The sequence below is a fragment of the Gordionus sp. m RMFG-2023 genome, chromosome 2 (genome assembly GCF_954871325.1).
Source record: "Gordionus sp. m RMFG-2023 chromosome 2, tfGorSpeb1-WG-v2, whole genome shotgun sequence".
In the NCBI taxonomy this organism is placed as follows: domain Eukaryota; kingdom Metazoa; phylum Nematomorpha; class Gordioida; order Chordodea; family Parachordodidae; genus Gordionus; species Gordionus sp. m RMFG-2023.
The window spans coordinates 47272539-47294472 of NC_088776.1; the positions used below are offsets into that span (position 1 = coordinate 47272539).

Below are 21934 nucleotides of genomic sequence, written 5' to 3' on the forward strand. Positions count from 1 at the left end.
GAAAATATATAATGAAAGTAGAAAAACTAACAACCAAAAATTAAATGTAATTTGTTCATAAAAATGATTGACGTAAAATTAAATATACAATAAAATTTATATATATGTATATTAATAATAGTAATAATAATTCTACGTGCAGAATGATAATAAAAAGAATATTATTTTTACGTGGAAGGAATTGTTGGGCATATAAAAAATACTTGGCATAAATAAATAGAAAAATTTTCTTTTTAAGAGCATTGCATTGAATTTGTTTTTATAACATTTTCTCTTGTACAAATAGAAGAGTTTCAAATTAAAAACTAACTATTCTAATTTATTTGGAGTTCAAAATTTAATTTATTTTAATCTTTCAATATAGCTATTTATCGACCGAAAAAGGTAAAATATAATTTAACTTTCAAATTACTTCTATCCATAAGCGGGGATTTTAAAAATGTCTCAGCAAAAATACAAGATCAATTTATATTTTAAACTTAATGGCTTGATATTGAAAAGGTTACTAATTATGTAACGATTTATTCTAAAAATTGCCTTAGTGATGCATTAGACAAAATTGTAAAACAAATTGAAAACAATTTATTAAATGATTTGGAAATTGATGAATTATTATCTGAAATTTTGGCATATATACTGAACAATTCAGGTATTAATACTTGAAATGTCATAATCTTTTGTTTATTATGATTTATAGGCAATTTTTTATTTATCAAAATTTTAATAAAAATTAAATATATGAAAAATCATCATCTTGATTTTAATTGTGTTGAATATAAATATATGAAAAATCATCATCTTGATTTTAATTGTGTTGAATATATTTAATTTATCAACTTAATTAAAAATACTTATTATTTTTAGTTATTACGCTTAATTTCTATATAGTTAAAATAAATTAAAAATTTATAACTAACTATCCAATAGCATAGCCAGGATTTATCAAAGAGGGGATAGTATAATTTTTTTGGAAAGGAAACCTCATTCCCAATTTCTGTTTTTTAAATCTATGACTAAATTTTATCTCGAAAATTAGGAATTTTTTTTATCTAATTTTTTTTTAAAATATAAATCGTTATATTATCTTTGTTAAAAAAACTTGCAAACAAGTGTGGGAGCTAGCTCAATTTTGGATGGTGCAGAGAATTGCCACCATCTAATTTTATTGTATTAATTGTTAAATAATCTTATTTGTATTTGTTGAATACAATCAAACTGGTATATATTTATTTAAACTTCTGAAACTATTTAATTATATTAAATGAACCAAGTTTTTATATTCTTTTATTCTTCATTATTTAAATTCAAAAAATTATTAAAGCAGGGAAGATGATATTTTATTAATAAATACAAAATTTTCATTTCCATCTTAGAAAATAACTTTTATCTTCTAAAAAAAACAGAATATTTGAGCATAAAAAGTCTAAAAATGGATGATGATTTTTAACTTGTGGGTTTCGATAACATAATGATTTGCAGAGCAGAAAGTTGGGATTTTTGATATAACATTTACTCTGTGCATGCCACAGTATTATCAGGGATGTAAATTTATTAGAGAATATAGCCAAATGTTAGTATAATTAATAGTTATTTTTCTAAATGAATCAATTTCAGGTGAGCTTTTGGTAAAACCTTGAATACTTGAAGGGTTTTTTTTAATTCCTATTCAAAAGTAAATGATTTTGCAGATTCAAAGTTTTGCTAATCTCCTGCTGTAAAGTCTCTATATGTGGTATTGATAAAAGGTTTATATTTTTATAAAAAAATATTTTTTTGAATATTAGATTTTCATCAGCTTATATAGGTAATATCATTGCTGCTATTATCCATTCTATATTCAAATTGAACTGGGAATGGAGAGGTAAGGATGAAAATAGACAATTAAAAAATAAATCAATTTTAGAAAAAAACATATTCCTAACACAAAATTACATAAAATTATACCCAATATACCCTCTAATGATTTAGAAGATTTTTTTGGATGCAATTAAATATTATCAAGAAGATAATAATACACTAGGCAAAAAATTTTTAACAAACTATAGCAATAAATATATTATTGAGCTCAGGTTATAGGTGAGAGGGATGACTGCTTGCTAGGTTCAAATTTAGATTTTTTTACTACTTGTTAAAAACAAATAAAAATAAATTTTTTTGATGCTTCATTTTCTTCGACTTAATAAAGATATATTTAAAAAAAGAAATTTTGCTTTGTGTACTAATATAAAAATCAAAACAGCAGCAATACTCTTTTTTTTAGTTTGAGTGGTAGGTCACTTCTTTAAACTAGCTAACTATATATTTTTATTCCAGCAATTCTTAGCCCTAACCATAATAGCATCACAAATATTATGTCCGGTTAGGCTATATGCCAATGAGTCTTGCCCTATGTGAAACAGTAGACTGCAAATATAGTGCAGCAGAATGCAGCATAATTTATTTTAAACATTAAATATAAAGTTTTAAATTTAAATGGAAAATTTTGTTACCAATTTAGTGTTATGAAGTTTCTTTTGACACTCAAATTTGTATTAATATTATCACCCAAATATAAATTATAACCAGATCTAACAACTGATATTTATTATAAGGATTTATGAATAAAAATGGTGTATTAATAGAAAAATAATTAGATATTATTTTAGGAATGCATTTACGAAATGGAAGTAGGGAGTATTATTTTAAGGTCGGAATGAGAAACGGAACAGTAAAAATGTTTTTATATCAAATTTTATTAAACCTATTTTTAAATATATAACTACCCTGTGCCTTATTAACCTTTCTACCATCTTTCTAAACCTAAGCTACTCTCTCGAGTAGGTTGGTTTCTGAAAAAATGGGTCCATACCTTTCATTTGATATCATCAGTGTCTTTAAACTTTCTTACCCACAGCTATCATTAAAAAAAAGATGATTATTTTTTTTGTATATATTTGTAATTTATTAATTTTCATTAAACGAGTTTTTACTTTCTAGTCCCACACTGCGAAAATCATATCTCATCAATATCATTGTAAAACTGTAGGCTCAAAATTAAAATCTTGTTTTTTTAGTCTTTGTTTTATATCCTTCTCATTAATATTTTTATCATATCTCTTCCAAACTATTTTAAAGAACAAATAACTTCATCTCTCATTGATGGGGAACTGATAGACGATGTATTTAAAGTGTCACAAGCCAAAAAATCAAAGTATAATTATCATCATTTTTTACTAAATTTTTTTTTAAAACGCTTAATAAAAATCCGATATTTTTTATTATGTCAAATTCCTAATATTAAATATTTTATTTATCTAGGAAAACCATATTTCACGTTTTAGATGCCTTCAAAAATATTCCCAAATTAGAATACGACGCCGAAAATAATAAGATTATTAGGTATGACAAAAAATAATCATAATTAAGCAGGGCTGTGTCGATTTACCTATTTTTTACCGATTCTGTATTTGTTTCATCTGATCCGATGTTTACATTGATTTTTTATCCAAATTTACCAAATGTAATTATAAAAAGCCATGTTTTCTAGGCCAAAATCGAATTATACATTTATTTGAATATTTTTATTTCTACAATTAAGACTAGAGTTAAAAAAAGCATATTATAATAGAATATCAAAAAATATCTAATGTACATTTTATTTTCAGTAGTATATATATATATATAATCCATATTAAATCAACCAAAAAAGTTTATTAACCCTACCTATTTCGGTTTTTTTAAAAATTTGTATGATAGTAGTAGAGACATTAAATTATAAAAAATTTAAATTTTACTTACTAAATCGGCTTACTTCTCGAGTCATAGCCATCTTTAAAAAATTCTAAAATACACTATTTAATTTTAAATATCACAAAATACACTTGCCTAGTGAAGATCAACTTATTACCAAAAACTGAAAATTGTTATATAAATTAAACTTTTATTTTTTCATATATAGGCATTATATTGCCTTATATTTGTTCAAAATCCTAGACTGGAAGGGCAAGCACTGGGCTAAGAGTTATCTTATTTTAAATATTGGTCGTTTGGCTAAAATCCTATAAAAATATCAAAATATGGAGTAATCTTATGATATTTATGTCAATTTGCTGCAAATTAATTATTTGGGATCTTCAAAACCTATTTTCATTGTCAAGATTATTTTGAAAATTTTTCTTTGTTGCTACAAAAAAATCTATTATTTGCAAATTAAGTCACTCAAAATTTAATCTTTTTATATAAATACAAATTTACTCACAAATAATTATATTTGGCATAATTTATCTTACAAAAATTGTAATTTCAACAAACGGACCAAGTGTTAAACAGATTAATTTTTGTAATATTAAAGAATTATTTACTCATTTAAAATAACCGACAGTAATATGAAAGTTGATTTTAGCAAGTTGCATTCTTAAGACCAAAAACTGCATTTTAGCAGACGGGCCTGGGACTTATACAATGTGGATTTTCAATTTATTAAAATTTTAAACTGATTATAATTGATAGTAAATTAAGTCAATTAACAGCCAACTAAGATGGCTATTCATATCCTACTATAAAAGCATAATCATTGAATTTCCCAAAGTCCATAAAGAAATTCCTTTCAAAACTTAAAGAGAGACCTTATTCACTTGATATTAATATCATAGATTACATAACCTAACGATGGTTGGCAGTAAATAATATCACGCTCGAAAAGCTAACAAAATTTCCTAACGATTTTGTAGAATATTTAATTAAAAAATTAAAGAATTTATTACATTGCCTATTTATTTTTTCGTAACAATCTTTATTACTAATTAAAATCTAATTTGAATAATGAAGATTTAATAATATCTGACTTTACAGAGAACAACGCTTTTCTAGTCCAAGATCACACTTAAGGTTTCCAATGTTACCCATTATATTAAGAGATTAGCAGCTAGTAAAAATCATATACTAAAAATTATGGATTTATAGAATTATACGAGAAATAATGTGTCTGCAATTAAATATATGTCTGCGGAACACATATCGGAAAGAATTTTGATAAAAGTTTTATTTTTATAATCCCGTGGAACAAAAAATGTAAATAAATTTCATTCAAATTCATTAGAATATTTAATGAGTAGGATATTAATTAATTGTTTATTATAATAATTTACCATTGATTTTTATGTGTTATAAATAAAACGCCTGATGGGATTACACAAATACCATGGAAGAGAGGCCAATTAAGAACTATTCTTAAAGAGTCATCAAGGAAAGAATTAAAAATATTAGAAAAATAAACTTCATTTTTTTTAAAAGAAGGCTCACCCAACTGTAGGCATAGCCGGGGAGGGCAAGAAAAAATCTTCATTCTGAAGGCTAATAAAAATTTACCCCATACACAACTCCCCCCCCCCTCTCCCCTAAAAAATGTATATAATGATCAGTATAAAGAGAAATTCGTTAATACTTTTAAAAATAACGACTATGATTGAAAATTTTTAGAAAAAAAACATTTTTATAAAAAAGTGAAAACTCAAAATTATTTTTATAAAAGTGGACCTAAAGACCTCCAATAAAATTTATGGAGAAAAGCCTCATCTAATAGGGCCTCCCCCTTAACAAAGTCCTGGCTACGCATATACATCTAACAATATATAAGCTATTCTTAATAAAACAAATATTTGAAAAATTCCAATCTTAAATCCATATTCTAAATTTATTGAAGAAATGATAACCTGTTATTATCAGCGATTTCCATAGTGGAAGATAACGATTTTAACAAGATTACTATATCTATGTTAATAAAAGGCTCGATTTTTAAAAACGGATAACCCAATATTTTAGACAAAGAATATTGCGCAACTGGAGATTTTGCTCATAGATGGTAGAAAGTATTACAAAAGAGTTTAAAAGAAATCTAAATTTGATCAGGTTTAACTAAGCACAAATCAATCTAAAATGTGCCAACCCGTTGAAATTTTACCTACTACTTGCTCGAACGATTAATTCAACAAAAAGGACGGTACAGTTATTATCGATCATCCTTTTATATATTAGTGGGAACTATAAGAAAAGGTAGTGGATATTCTGGAATTAATACAAAGGGTAATGAAAGAAATATGGGTCAAATCATGCTCAATAAGCAATGTTATACCTTTAATGAAATTCTCAAATGCGAATTAACGATTAGAAGGGAAACAGATAAAGGGCGTACAGACTATGAAAGCTATTATGATTAACAAATAGGTTTTTTGATATTTATGACTGGAAAATTTTTTATATCGCTACATATTTCTTTTACCTATAAATATTTCTTATATTGAGAAGCTTAAGATTACATACATAGAAGATGATATAACTCAGAGACCTGTAGAAGTATCACTTGCACGGCCCTGCCCAAGTTTTATATTTTCAGGCCCGGCGCAGATTTTTTAAAAATATATTATATTTAATTTTTATAGCTATAAAATGTTTAGTTTTAAAATATACGACCCAGCCCGGGTATTTAAAAATTTTTTTTTTGGTATATTTAAAAAAAATAATATACAGCCGTTTACCCGGGCTTAGGGCCGCGCCCGCAGGTCTCTGATATAAATAAATGTTTGACCTCAAACTCCCAATAAAGATTTTTCAGGTTTTTAAAAAAGAATAAGATTAAATTATTGATAATTTAGGTAATGGTAAAAAGGGTGGCAAATGAATTTGTGGGATGCCTATAAACTAAATCAAGGAGAATCAAAATACCGATAAGATAGTTGATACAGATATTTATGTAAATCTACCATACTTGAAAGAAAATTAAGAATATTTGAAATCTTTTTGACTAAACAAAATACTTTTCAATAAATTTATTATTTTATTCAGTGATGCTAGGTTAGATTGGGTTAACACATTGATTGTGTGTAGAGTTAGTATTTATATACAAAAATGCGATATCTATCAGTTATTTAGATATATTTTATTTTACATTTTATTAAAAAAGTAATATTTTAATTCAATTCATTAAATATTATATCCTAATCCATTTAATTACAAAAACAAACCAACAAATTTATTTTATGCAATGGGTGCCGGTAACATGGTAAATTTTAAATTTTAGTCAATGAACCATTACAGTTTCCACCTGATTATAAAAGATAAATTCTGAAAAAATCAAATAATTTAATATCAGATTTTTTCAGTACCCCTTAGATGATATGAATAATGATATAAATTTTGACACTCAATCTTGAATAGGTTTTAGCTTATTTATTATGATCCCAATATACATAATATTGATATTCATAAATATAACGCAACTCTGTCAAATGTCCCAGTAGAAGTACATTTTGATTTGGTTAGAAATGTCTTTACAGATAAACGAAGAATGATGGAAATTTTGAGAATGTTCAATTACTGAAATCTAACAATTTTTATTTATAATCATTTGATCATATAGTTGTATATGCATTATTAAAATAAAATCTAACTATTATTCTTTATCATTTACTCATATATTTTACATAGAGATAACTCGCTAAATTATTTTAGATAGCTTTAGAATTTGAAAATTTTAATTAGGCCTTATGCACACCATAATTATAATAAAATTGTATCTTGGGAAAAATTATATCTATCTACATTTGAAAAGTATCTTTTAACAACAATTATATGGTATCTGGTGTATTTTTCAACCCAACCAAGAGTTGGATTCGCATGATTCCACCATTTTAACAAGGCTAATTTTATCCCTGTGCTTATTGAGATATCTTTATATTATAATATAATTTACTTTTTTTTAACTAGTTCTAATTTTAGAAATTAAAATAAAATAATTTAATTTTTTGCATAGAAAATATGGATTTTTAAAAATATATTTGATTCAAAGATAGATGCTAAATAAAACCATGCAACTATGTGGACCTGCATAGCTAAACGGCTCAGGTTTTAAAAATAATTTCTTATTTGACGCTGCCGATCTCAGATTTTTTGAATAATGTGTTATCTTAGATGGTTTGGTGACCAAAGGTTATGGTCATTGTAATTGAATGGTTACCATATTCTTGAGGTTTTTCTTTTTACGCTTATCATAAATTATAATATTTTTTTTATAATCATTTATATTCCAAAGGAAAATGAATTCTGATGGTAATTTAATAGGGAATCCTGATTCAAAATCTTTAAATTTGGCTAATAGATACAATTTACTGTGCTATCGTTTGTCCAAAAGTAAATTATTTACAATCGCTAACGTTATCTCGAAAGATGAAAATCGCGAACTGCCCACTTCGACTAAATTTCAAGTTTAAAGAAAAATCTGAAATTTCATAAATATTATTTTTTTTCCATTTTATCTATTATAATATTACATCATGCTAGGCAGTCAGAAAATATTATTGGTACACAAGTTAAGGCAATATTTTAATTTCCAACCCAAAAGTTCGAGTCGTGATCAGTGTATTTTTCTCCCAGAAATCAATTTATATTTTCGCGGAATTTTCTCAATAAAATAAAATAGATTCTTATTACTACTGCTTTCAGCAAAAAATGACCTGACATGTAAACAGATTATAAGCTAAGGATTTTAGGTTTATATAAAAAAAATAGTAGAACATATGAAAAGTACCTTCTTAGATTCAAACAACCGAAATTATTACTATTGGAAATATTTCTATGAAGCGAAACCTTCTGATAAGTACACTATTAAATTCTTATTTAGAAACTCTTTTCCAAAAATATTTTAAATGTAGTAATAATTGCCTTTATAGTATTATATCCTTTTCTAAAGGAGGTTATTGAATTAACTAAGTTTGGTCTTAGAGTGAGGTTTGTATTTATTATCTGATTTAATCAACTAAATTAATTAGCTAGAAACATAAGTATTATTTTAATTAATATTGGTAAATTTAAAAATCATAAATTCGTTTGTAATCCATGTGTCAAATGTAAACATATATATGACTTGTGTGGTATTATATAATGATAAATTTAAATTAGTTGTTCTTCTGGGCCTATAATACCTACCGAAAGTTATTTATACCCAGATCGGATTTCGAATAAATAGTTTAAACAGAGCTGCCATTTTAGCGAAAAAGACTGATATAAATTAAAAATATTAGTAATAAATTAAGTAGTGTTGTTAAACGGCTCGATTCGAGCCGATTTTTGAAAAAGGCTAACTCAATATTTTAGCCAGAAAAATATTACGCAAACCTGAAGATTTTGGTCATACATAGCACAAAGATTATATATCTATTAACGAAGCCTCGAGGCTTATGGCAATATTTTTCTGGCTAAAATATTGAGTTAATCGTTTTTAAAACTTGGCTATAATCCAGCCTATTAACACTAAAATTAAGTAAAGAACAATAATTTTTCTTAGCTAATATCGTGACGAATAACAAATTTCCTTTGCAAATAAAAACACTATCCAAACTTTAAAACATTCGAAACGAAAACAACAATTTAATTGCCACAGAAAAACCTTAATTATATGAGTGTGTCTCACGATAGTGAAATGTATTAAGTCAACTCCGACTTTACATCTGGTAGAAAACACATTTAAACACTAAATTCTGCTACGAAATTCGAGCTAATTTATTATATTTGAAGAATTAAAAAGGCATAACGCAATGGAATGGTTAAGACGAGCTGTTAGCCATATTTTTTAAAGATCTATCGAAAAAAAGAATCGCTTATATTATGTTTCATTAATGAGAATAATTTGGAATGATTACTAAAAGAATGGCTTAACTCAACACTATTGAATTTTCTAAAATATGCAAATTACTGCTACATTGAAGACGAATAGCTACAATTCTGAATACTACACACGTTATTCATAGGTAAGGCATTACCTAGAACCCAACTCAGTATTCTATAACCTTTAGAAAAGGCCACGATATTATAAAAGTAATTAAACTAAAAGAATACTGGAAAGGGATTACTAATAAATAATATATTCTTCGACTTTCAATCGCTTTCGGTTCTTTCATCCTAAACAAACTTGATTTCACTACTAAAGCCTAATATCCCAATTCGTATTCCCCTGTTAAAATTCATCAAAATGATTAAATAAAAAAATCACCTCATTAGACAAAATTCAAATACAATACCAATGATCGCATTATAACAGGACTGTGTATTCGTATTTTTATAATTTAAAAATGCAGGGAAAAAATTTGGATTCAAGACATACTCCGAAACGATATTAATCCACTTTTGCTCTATTCCCACAGCCAATCTAATTATCGAAAAATTACATTGAAATACCTAGGGGTAACCAGGGATTCGAACCCGGCAAGATTTTTCCCCGGGTTCGGGTTCGGTTTAAGGTAAAAAAATAGGTAGGCTCGGGTTCGGTTCAGGGAAATATTTTTGAACCCGGGTTTGATTCCTGGTTCAGCTCGGGTTTAAGAATTTTTGAATTGATAAAAAAATAATCATATATTTAAATCATAATTAAAAAATTAGACATTTTTTTATTTTATTTATAGGCAAAATATAGTTAATTAAAAATATAAAGCATAGTCATATTTTAAAAATTTTGTATTTTTACCTTGACTTGTTCACTTTCATTTTCCTCTAATTAATAATCTTTGAGAATGAGTTAAAATTTAAAAATAAATGGCGTAAATGAATTTAATTGTATAAAATTTATTAACACTCCTATAGGAATCTTTAAGAATAAATTTAAAAAAATTTAAAAATGGCCTAAATGAATTAAGTTGTTAAATTGGAAATTTGAAAATATTATAAAATCTCAATTAAATTATTAATATTTGTATTTATAATACAAACATCTTAATATATGATTTAATAAGCTGAAATCGGTTGAATCCGGGTTCGGCTTGGGTTCAGATTATTTTTCCAAAAACCTTGGTTTCTTCTCCCGATTCGGTTCGAATCCCTGGTAGTAGCAATGTAAAAGAAGAAAACACGATTGAAAACGTCGCAAGATAAACTCCCAGAATCAAATATACATTTACGATGATTTAATCTTCAAGACAAATCCCTACTTCTCAAAATCTTGAACTATTTGAGACTTTCATGACCTCCAACAATGATCTGGAAACATAATTAAATTAAATCGAATAATGTTACATACTAGTAAGTAAATGCTTAAGATCTACCCGAAGGTATGACCCTATTACCTTGCATCATAAAAAGGCAGGTAAAATAAATTTGAACAATTGGAGCATCCCTATTTAGCCATGCCTTTATAAATTCAATTTATTAAGCGTTCAATTAGGAGCCTGTATTCAGCGCTAAGCAGCATCGCGAATACTTGTATTTTAAACAAAATGTATTTTTCTAGTATTTTTTAAAGTGTGCTTTTGTTTTTTTTGCATTTTTCCTCCAGGCCTATTACCATTAAGTGGCCATTTTATGGAGTTGTAGGTTACGTTTTATAAATATTTTAAATAGCAGAGCAATCTACCTTAAGAATCGAGATAATAAGGAGATGTGGTTATTATTAGTGAAAATATTTAAGTTATTTAGATTTCATTTTGACAAAATTGATTAAAATAAGATGCATTCATTATATATCCTATTTAGATTTAATTTTGTAAATAAAATTATTAAAAGATTGCAATGTTATTACGAAATAAATATCTTATTAAATTTATTTTTATAAATATAATGGCATAACAAAAATACTAGAAATCTAAGTTAAAATTAGGGCTGTGGCTGTGCCGATATTAAATATCGGATCGGTACCGATATTTATCGCTTTCCAAAAATATCGGATCGGACCGATACTTGTAAATAACCCGATCCGATCCTTTTACTAAAAATGGAATTCTTAAAACTTTTGAATAATGAAACTTTGATTTGAATTATTATTACATCATATTTATAATTTTTTTAATAAAAATTTTTTTTTTAAATATTTTTTATTTATTTTTTTTAAATAAATTTTTCCGAGTTTCAGTGAGTTACTATTTTACATTGATAATATTTTCTAAATAATTTTTTTTTAAACAATGCAAATGTTATTTATTTTTTTAAATAGATTTTAAAAGCTTTTTTATAAAAATAGAAAGGAACACCCAAAGTTTTATATATTTTTTTAAAAAATAACCAATTTTATTATTTATACATTAAATAAAAGAATTATTTTAAATATGGTTTCTGAATTATGGAAATATTTTGATAAAGATAAAGATAATTTTGCAAAATGCGTTATCTGCGGAATTCTAATTTCACGGGGAGGAATAATGAAAAATTTATTTAATACAACAAATATTCGGAAACATTTAAAGCGATTCCATCAAACAGAATTCGAACGAGAAATATTAGAAAAAACAAATCATTTTAAAAATGAGCTCTGAAAGTCAGCCAACAATAATAAAACTAATATTTGGAAATATTATGATCCTTTGCCTGAAAATCTAGAGGTTCTTATATTTATTTTAAAAAATCTAATATATTATAATTTTATATGTTAAATATTACAATTTTTAAACCAACATAAAATGGATATATTATTTTATTTATTTTATCTACTATTATAATATAATTTTTTAATTATAGATGAAATAAAAAAATTAAATTAAATGCATAATTCTTTTGCATAAAAAATATTGATTTCTTAATTACATTTGGTTCAAAGAGGGGTGGTGAAAAATCAATATAAATATCGTATCGGATCGGATCGGTGAAAAATATGTGGATCGGCACAGCCCTAGTTAAAATATTTAGCATTTAAATTTTTTAACTGACTGAAGATCCATTAAATAAAGATTGAAAATTTTAATATTTGAAAATATCGATAAATTTGTAATCTAACAAAAAACTTTAACTATACGCGTTATATTAAATATCAAAATGTTTGTCCCGAGTCCGGTCTTTCAATTTTAATCTTTGAATTCAAAGTTCACCAATAACTTATTTTTCTTTGTACTATCTCCACCAAATGGATTAAAATAATTTTCTAATTAAGCCCTAAATATGGATAAAATTTTCAAAATAAATATTTTCAGTCGATTTAACGGTAATGGCCAAAATTTTTTTGCTAATATTTTTTACTTTATACTGGTTAATATACGGGTTAAACAACTTATAGGCATTAGCATGCAATATTGGCACACATTTTATAATTATGCTTATTGTTCGGACATCACGGAGATGATAAAAATATATTAAATATTTTAAAAATGTAAATATTATATATTTTTAACAAAAATTCTTAATTAATTTTCATAGGCGGGACACTGCCGAAGATCTATCATTACAGGCTTTGGGGGCCAAGCCCATAAAAAAATAATTCTACTTCGATAAATCCTGGCTATGCCACTGGATATATCAATTTATTATCTTCCTACAATAACTGAATTTAACTATCCAAGTACTATTCCTTGTCTCATCGATAACAAAAATTGCTCCCTCTCCCCCCCCCCCCACACTTTGAAAAAATATATTTAGAATTTTAAAATCAAAGTAATCCACCCCTTTCCTCACCTGGCTTTCAAAAACCAAAAAAATTTAACTTTAAAACCATCCCAAACTGAGGATTTAGAACCACATCTTATAACCTAAAATCAAAATTAGCTAGCCCAAATTTACTCCCCTAAACCTCTACTCCCGAAAGATAAAAAAAGTAAAATCTACACTCTGAATTTATCGATGATTCTGCATCTTAACCCCCCCCCCCCCCCACCTTTATGGTAGAAACCGCCAGGCCATCCGAACTGATATGGAAATATTTGAAAATGTTTTTCATCCTAGTCCGTAATAATTTTTTATAAAGGAGAAAGACATAAATTAGTTTATATCTAGGCATTAAACATTTTCGAATTAACCACAATTTGTCCCATAAAAATATTTTGCACAAGTTTTCTTGTCCGGCCAGAAAATCTTTTTGCAAGGCTTGTTGGGTTGGGCCAACTTCTATGAGTGATCTCTACATTATTTTTAAGTTTAACTATTTTATTTTCCACTGTACTTTATGTAACAATAGTCCCATCTTATGACAATCGTAGATTGGATTCGATATCTATAAAAGTCGTTAATAAACAAACACTTTATTTATATAAAATATAATTTAAGGTTAAACCAGTGATATATTTATTGGGGCGAGCCAGACCCGAAGAGCATATTATTTGTTTAGGAATGTTAGCTAGGATGAAAGAAAATCAACTTTTCCTTGAGGATCCATCAGGGGCGATCAAATTAGATATATCAGAAACAATATCCTTTATTTTATTTTTTAAATTTACGTTTATTCATGTACACCTCCTACCATCTCCATATTTCTAAAACGAAATTTCAAATATTTATCAATATAGTATTTAAGCCTTAACTTAAAAATATGTTTAATGGGAATTGTATTACATATGGCATGATGGGATATTCACCGAATACTGTTTTGTATTGGCTGAAGGTTATGTAATGGATAATATATTTCAAGCTTACGCTATTGGATTTCCCCCTGCTGAGAGTGAAGCAATATCCAGGTATTAAAAAAATACATTTTAATTTCAATAGTTTTGTAAGTGTTCAAAGTTATAGATTTTTTAAAACTTTTATAAAATTGGTAGTGAATGTTTTTTTTTAAAAAAAATTATGATTTTTTTCAACCCAAGTTGGATAAATTTAACAAGATTACATTAGCTAATTTGGGAAATATTTTGGTGTATGGTGGCCACAATATAGGGCTGAAAACTTGGGATCCAAACCTAAATGAATATCGATTCAGGCTTGATTTAATATTGGTTCGGTTTAACCTCTAGAACCCGGGTTGAACTGTATTTGAATACAAACCTACATTAAAATTTTGTATAGAGAAGCACATATTTTTTTTTATTTCATCATTGAAAAAAATATATTTTATAACATAAACATCATTTATTAAATGGAATATTGAACATTATTTATTTTCAAAAAAATAGTATTGAGCGGTAGAATTTAAATATTTTATAGATTCGCCTCAGTCAAATTACATCTATATGGAGGAAGTATAAGATTTTATTGTTGAAAAATATCTCTCTAAGCTAACTTGAGTGGCCGGCACTGCCATTATAACCGACAATTTAAGTAACATTTGGGGTGTCGATTACTCTGGTTTTGCCAAAGATATTAATTTCTTTATCTAGGTGAGGTTCCATATAAATATTAACTAAAATATTTTATCTCTGATCTTTCTAATAGATTTTATTTATTACCCTTCTTTTTAAGAATACGTTAAGATTCATTGATATTTAATCATTTTTACTAAAATTTTCCTCTTTTATAATACAATATAATTCCATATATATTTTAATATGTTCCCTAGTTTTGATATTTTTCTCCTTCAGTTAAAAGTACTATAAGTAGGGATCTAACAAAATCTGATAAATGATGAAAATATTGAATGAATTTTATATTGCGAATAATTTTTTTTATAATGATTAAAATAAATTAATACAGTAGCCATTTTTTGAAGACACCTTCAATATTTATAGTTGATATTCAAGGATAAATCTTTTACATTTTCATTCGGTTTTTCAAATATCTGAATATAATTTCAGTTGCCTAACATTTTTTTAAAATGATTTATTCAAATTTTAATCAAACAAAATGTTTGTAGAGAACACATGGGCAATGCGAATTTTTTTGGTCCAGAACCCGATGTAAATCCCAAAGTTTCCAAACTCTATGAAAATTATCAAGAATGTGATCTGGACGAATGCAGTGATTATACACTTAACACCATAAATATCGAGAATAAATTGGCCGAAATGCAATCATGTTTTGTTATACTTAGTGATTTGTATTTGGATAAGGCTAATGTAATAAGCGTATTTTCATTCATTTTATAATTACCAGTGTTGTAAACGTTATACTTTAGATATTTTGCAAAAAATCGCAAAAAGTCTCGGTTCCCCGTGGATTGTAAATTTATTTAACCCTTACTTGTTATTAATGTATTTTGTTACTGTCCATGTTATCTTGGATTGAAAAAATTCTTTTTAATCTTTATATAATAAAAGAAAATGACTTTAATTAATTAACAATTTTCTCGTATACCATCTTAATTAACAATTTTCTCGTATTCCATCTGGTGAAATAAGCATAAAAATTATCAAGTATGAAATAGGTAGTAATTTTATATTTTAAGGTTGTGTTTGCTAAAAAAATTGACTTCTTATTACTCTTCAAACATTTCAAGAATTTTTAAACTTCTAGAACGTTCCGGATAATATTTAAAAGAATATGTGCATATGTTTCTATAAAATATGACTTTTCTGGCAGAACTCTCACAGATCCCTGATTTTAAATGATGCATTTACATAATTATTTTACTTTATTCGATACCTTTGTATGAATTTCCTTTTTTTAGATAGATAAATAATGTAACCCATTTATCTAATAAGGTGAAAGAAAAATTCAACACATTGTTAAACGGTTACGAAAGTGATAATCCACCTTATGCTTTTATAATTTGCGGCTCTTTCATATCTCCGGAAAAATCGGTAGATAAAGATTTTGAAAAATCAAGGAAAATAACATCAAGTTTACAAATAAAATCAAAATATTCAATTTTGTCTAATTTCATTTTATTCCTTTAAAATAATAAAATTTTTAGTATATTTAATTATAACTAAATAATGAGGAAAAGGATATATATTTTTTCCTTATAAAATACGCGAGAAGAAATTATTTGCCCAAAAGAAGAAAAATATTTGCCCTCGCCCGAATTGTTATTCAGAGTAGTAATTATTTCTATATGAATGCTTAGAAAGTTCATTTAATCTTTTTTATTGTAATTTTTTTTTCCTGCCCAAGATTTTTAGCTTAAAAATTTAATTAATACTAGAATTATTTCATTTTCGTTAGAATTTTATCAAATATAAAAAAATATGGATAATTAATAGAAGGAATGGTGTATACTTTTATTTTGATATTAGATTGATAATAAAATTATTATGTAAAAAAAATTTTAAACTACTTCTGCCTCCTTAATTTTAAATTGAAATTTTATTAATATTACAATACAAACCTAGCTTGGCCCCACCCAAGTACGAACCGGGCCTTTTTTGTAGACCTCGAATGCAAACCAAGCCCTTATACTATCTGGTTTATTTTATTTTTTAAAAAATAGACCATTTTTCAGAATTAGCGTTGATGATATCCAAACACAAGAATATATCTAAAAGATCTAGATTTGTATTTGTCCCTCACATTAGAGATGATCAAGGGATTACGGGAATACTACCAAGGTTTCTAAGTCAGCAATAGACAATACTTTATATCAGATATGCACCGTTACCATCTTTTTAGCCTATACAGCTACCTAGATACAACATGGTATCGGCCGATACTACTGTGTAGTCTATTGAAAAACACAAAACCCTGAGTATCGGTGCATCTCTGCATTATATTTATACTTATTGCCAATGAGAAGTTGTTAATTATGTAAAAAGTAATTATAAATGATTTAACATCAAAATTTGATTGTTATTCTATACTAAAGATTTTTTAAATAAATGCTTATACCAACCTCAGCCCATTCATCAAAAACTCGTCATGTCCTACTTGTATGTCATTTTCTGGTCATAATCCCCCCCCCCGAGGGGAACCCGCTGGAATATTTTTTTTTAGTAATGAGCAAAACTGCTTTATTAGTTGAGAGATGGGCTCTTTCCTTACGAATATTTTTTGAGTTCTTAAGGTATTCCCTAGTTCGACTTATTACCAGACAGCTGGATATATAGCTTCGACTAAACAGCTTAAAAAGTAAAAGAGAAAAAAAGGCATAAATTATGAAAAATAATAATGCCACCAAACACTTATAACAAACTAAAATAGGGTGTCTTAGTTTAAACACTAATTAGCTGGGCTAAACAAAAATAAGTCGAATGAAATAGCATTTTAAATTATTATGTATACCAATATTTTATTGGGATTGGCTTTCATGATTAGTTTATTATTTTTTTATATGTTAATATAGACTTTTATATGAATTATATTTATTTTAATAATTTCCTAAAAGAAATCAAATTGCATTTTTTGGATTTCCATTTTTTAAATTTCTTTTAAATATAAAGATAAAATTTTAAAACAAATAAAGATATAAATTTTTATAGCATCATAACATTAAGCAATTTAAATATTATAAAATAAAATTACCCCCCCCCCCCCCCCACACAAATAGATAAAAATTCAAATAAACAATAATATTATTATTTTGATTAACTATATAGTACCGTGAATAATATAATAAAAAATTTAAATATCATATATTTTCTAAATTATCCTTCCTCCCAAAGATAAAATATAAATATAGATAGGCTAAAATAGGAAATTATATTAAATGATATTTCTAATGTACTATTATTGCAAACGTCATGAAATTTTGCCCAATTTTTCTACAAAAAACAAATTCACAAATTTTTATTTACATTTTTAAAAAAATAGACCACCGTTACCTGATAGTTTAAGCAAAACTTTCCATAAAGCTATATATGTTGCCCGTAACCATAAAAATGTAGTAAAAGGTGACACAAATATAGGTGTGAACGATTACAATTACGAAATTATGCAAAATTTTACCGAAACTGAAAACAAAGAAAAGGCACAAGATGATAAGTATATATTATTAATTCCGTATTCATTCATTGATATAAAGTCAGAAATATAATCGAAAGAAAAAAACCCATATAAAAATGATAATGTTAACAATGTTGATAAATTAAATTTTTTATATAACTGAAATTAATATTTATAAACTGCATCTAAAAATCTTAGTAAATGATTAATTATATGACTATATTTTTATTCTTCTCTGTTTTATGGCGATTTCCAGGTAGGCCAGTTTTCCCTCTGATTTTTTTTCCATTTTTGACGGTCCTGAGCATCAATATTTATGCTTCTCATATACGCCCCTATCACATTTGTCCACGTCATCTTGGGCTTTCCTCTAGGTCTTGATCCTAATTCTAACAAGGTGCATCTCTTTACCCAATCATCTTTTGTCATATGTCCCACATTCCCAAACCATCTTAGTTTATTTCGTCGCATTATCACTCCAATCATTTCTATACCCAATTTTGCTCGCAATTCCTTGCTAGTTTTTTTCTCTCTCAGAGATACTCCACACATCTATCTAATCATCCCCATCTCTGTTCTTTCTAATTTGGCTTCGTGAGTCGCTTTCATTGCCCATGTTTCGCTGCCCTAAACTAAACAACTCTTCGCACAGCTTACATAAACTTTCCCCTTTAACTTAAGAGACTTTTTTATTTGCTAGAATAGACGACATCTCTGAACTTCTGCATGCTTGTTTGACCCTTGCAACAACTGTAGAATCTACACCATCTGCGTTTGGCATATCACCCAAATAACAAAAATAACCACTTTCCCAGGGGTTAGCCCATTGCCAATATCCAGACCACCATTTTTTACGTTATCATTATTATGTACCCCTTTTATGCACGTTCTACAAATAAAGGTCATTCTCGTTAACATCAAATTTCCCTTTTTCCCCTACATCTATTATGCACCCATTTCTGGCATCTGGTGCATTGGATTGAATTTCTATAATTGATAAATAATTTCAGGATTAACACAACTTATAAAATCATTTATAATGATTTTTTTACTATATTAAATTTCATTTCATATTAAAGAACTATAAAGCCATGTTGTAAAATTTAAATCACTATTCTAGCTTAATTATTTCCAGATATTAAAAAATATATGTGCATTTTCCTTCTTAGAGCCCATATTTCCAGAAGTTAATGGAGTAAAGAAATAAAATTTCATTTAGTTTTTACTTATAAATGTATCATCGTTATACAAATATTGAAAAATATTTTATTGTTTCACCAAACTAAAATAGGTATTTCTTCACGTCCAACCCCTGCAGAATACAATACATGTCCCACAATATTGTAGTGTTTAGGGAGGACATGGTGACCAAGCTTTTTAGAAATTGTATTCATTCACCAAATTTGGAAGGCATCGATGCTCCAGACTCCGCCGATATTACGCATCACGTTTATAAATACATTTTAAACGCCTTTTTGTTTTATGGAGCCCAGCAATGGGCTATTTTTGGATCGGACTAGACATTTTTTGGCGAAGACCCGATCCAAATTTCTTTAAAGAAGTTATTTAAGTTTTTTATTATAAATGCACAAATAAAACTGTAATTAAGCAAATGAAATGCAAAACAATTATAATTTTACTTAAAAGCATGGGCTGCGAACCCAAATTAGGGTTTATAAATTTAAAATTAGTTGGATATTTTAAGACTACAGTAAAGAGACCGATTTATGAACAACCCATCGAACTTTTGGGAATAAGGACCTAGTCCGCTTTTAGACACTATTAGGAAAATAAATTTTGAATAAGTTCTTGCTATTAAATTAATGACTGAGTTCGATTGGATTCCACATTTCTTTTCTAGTCCAGGGCTCTACTTTTATTTCTTCGCCAAATCAGTATTAATTTAAATCAATTAATATGTTGTGAAAAACTTATTTTGGCATTGTAAATTTTTTTTTCATTTTTCAAATTATTTTTAAAAAAAATATATGCTTTATCAATTAGAAAAAATAAATAAATATACTACTAATAAAATTTTTTTAATTTGTCTAAAATGGTATCCCCTCTCCCTCCAACTGAATGCGCTCCTTGAAAAATGTCTAACTCTTATCTATTACCTTTTTAGGCATGTATAAAGTGACGGCATACTCCTAATATAAAGCGCTAACGTTAATATTAGTGGTTTGATTTACTTACGCATAAACATATTTATTTAAAAGTGCAGTTTGCTCAAACAATACTATCACAAGCAAATTTATCACCCATGTCGTTTGACGTTAGTCCAAAATTTAATCAATTCGACCAGGCTTTAAATTTATACCCGTTGCCAGATCTTATTGTATGTGCTGACAGATATTTACCCTACACTTATGAAAGTCCACATAATTGCCTTGTCATCAACCCGGTTTGTAATACTTTGCATTATTTTTATTATTTTGAACAATATACATAAAATATTTATTGTCAGGACCGGTTCTAGTAAATTTTGAGTAAATATACATTTTAAAATGGCTTCTAGTTCATATAAATTTTCTCAATCAGGTTTCGAGGATTCGATGTTATGGCCTTTGTTCCAACTTCATTTTTGGTTGAAATTGGATCAAGGTCAAAACCTCGTTAAGTAGAGGAGGCCAAACTTGTTAGAACTGAACGGTTCACTATTACTTATACATAAAATTTTAAAAATGGTAATTTTAGAAAAAAAGTTGATCGAAGTGATGAATATTTTTTTTGATTCATATTGTCAAAAGTAAATATTTTTATTTTAGAGTTCCTTCTCAAGAAACAACTTTGTCTTCAAGGTTTTTTATCCATTTAATAAGACTGTTGAAGATAGCTCAATACCTTAACCTAGTTTAAAAATAAAAAGATAATAAAAAAAATTTCTCCAATAAATTTTATTTTAAACTAAAAAGTGACAATATTATATTAAATAAAAAAGTATAATTATTTATATTATATTTTATGATTTCGAAAATATCTGAATCACCGAAAATGTATAATAAATGAAAATTTTCATTTAAAAAGTTTTTTCATATAATACTGCCCTGGCGATTGATTTCATTATTCCCATTCGCGTTCATAGGTTTATTACTAGAATTCAAAGGTATTGATGACGGCGTTTTCTCAATATCATTCAAACTTTCGTTATATAAATTCATAGGAATACTGTTACGAGGGTCGTAATATTGATTTGATGGATAGTAGTATAAATTGGGATTCACCTGATGATCCAAACTCTCATTATTAACGTAATTTTGATTATTTAAGCTTGCTGGTGGTTGTGTATAAATGTCAGCATAGTTAGGATGATAAATGTTGCCAGGAACTGGAATATTAGCCGAATTTTCGCAATAATTAGGACTATTAGGGTAAGAATAATATTGAGATAGGTATGGAGCTTTGTTTAAAAAAAAATTGAGATTAGAAAATAATTTAGTTCATCTAATAAATAACGTTAGCTTTA

At 26.7% G+C, this 21934-nt stretch overlaps 2 protein-coding genes across 4 annotated transcripts in view; one reads left to right on the plus strand and one right to left on the minus strand.

Moving 5' to 3' along the window:
• The first annotated feature begins 2660 nt into the window (after nucleotides 1-2660).
• LOC135924395 (DNA polymerase epsilon subunit 2-like) lies at nucleotides 2661-21360 on the plus strand. The gene is made up of 13 exons (XM_065459452.1): nucleotides 2661-2673; nucleotides 3115-3190; nucleotides 3298-3378; nucleotides 8066-8237; nucleotides 13987-14127; nucleotides 14272-14393; nucleotides 15506-15707; nucleotides 16293-16431; nucleotides 17021-17138; nucleotides 18337-18507; nucleotides 19760-19898; nucleotides 20693-20872; nucleotides 21237-21360. The coding sequence occupies exons 1-13, from the start codon at nucleotides 2661-2663 to the stop codon at nucleotides 21315-21317; spliced, it is 1635 nt and encodes a 544-aa protein (XP_065315524.1). The 3' UTR covers nucleotides 21318-21360.
• LOC135923870 (Golgi-specific brefeldin A-resistance guanine nucleotide exchange factor 1-like) overlaps nucleotides 21348-21934 on the minus strand; it is a 34110-nt gene continuing 33523 nt past the window's right edge. For all 3 annotated transcript variants that reach the window (XM_065458853.1, XM_065458852.1, XM_065458851.1), the window contains one exon: nucleotides 21348-21868. In XM_065458853.1, the coding sequence (XP_065314925.1) occupies nucleotides 21501-21868 (368 nt within the window). In that variant the 3' untranslated portion in view covers nucleotides 21348-21500. The remainder of the gene's footprint in view (nucleotides 21869-21934) is intronic.

Coding starts and splice junctions, on each gene's coding strand:
- LOC135924395 (XM_065459452.1), top strand. Junction 3,191..3,297: donor TCACAAGCCAAAAAATCAAA/GTATAATTATCA, acceptor TTATTTATCTAG/GAAAACCATATTTCACGTTT. Junction 17,139..18,336: donor ATTACGGGAATACTACCAAG/GTTTCTAAGTCA, acceptor TTAAAAAAATAG/ACCACCGTTACCTGATAGTT.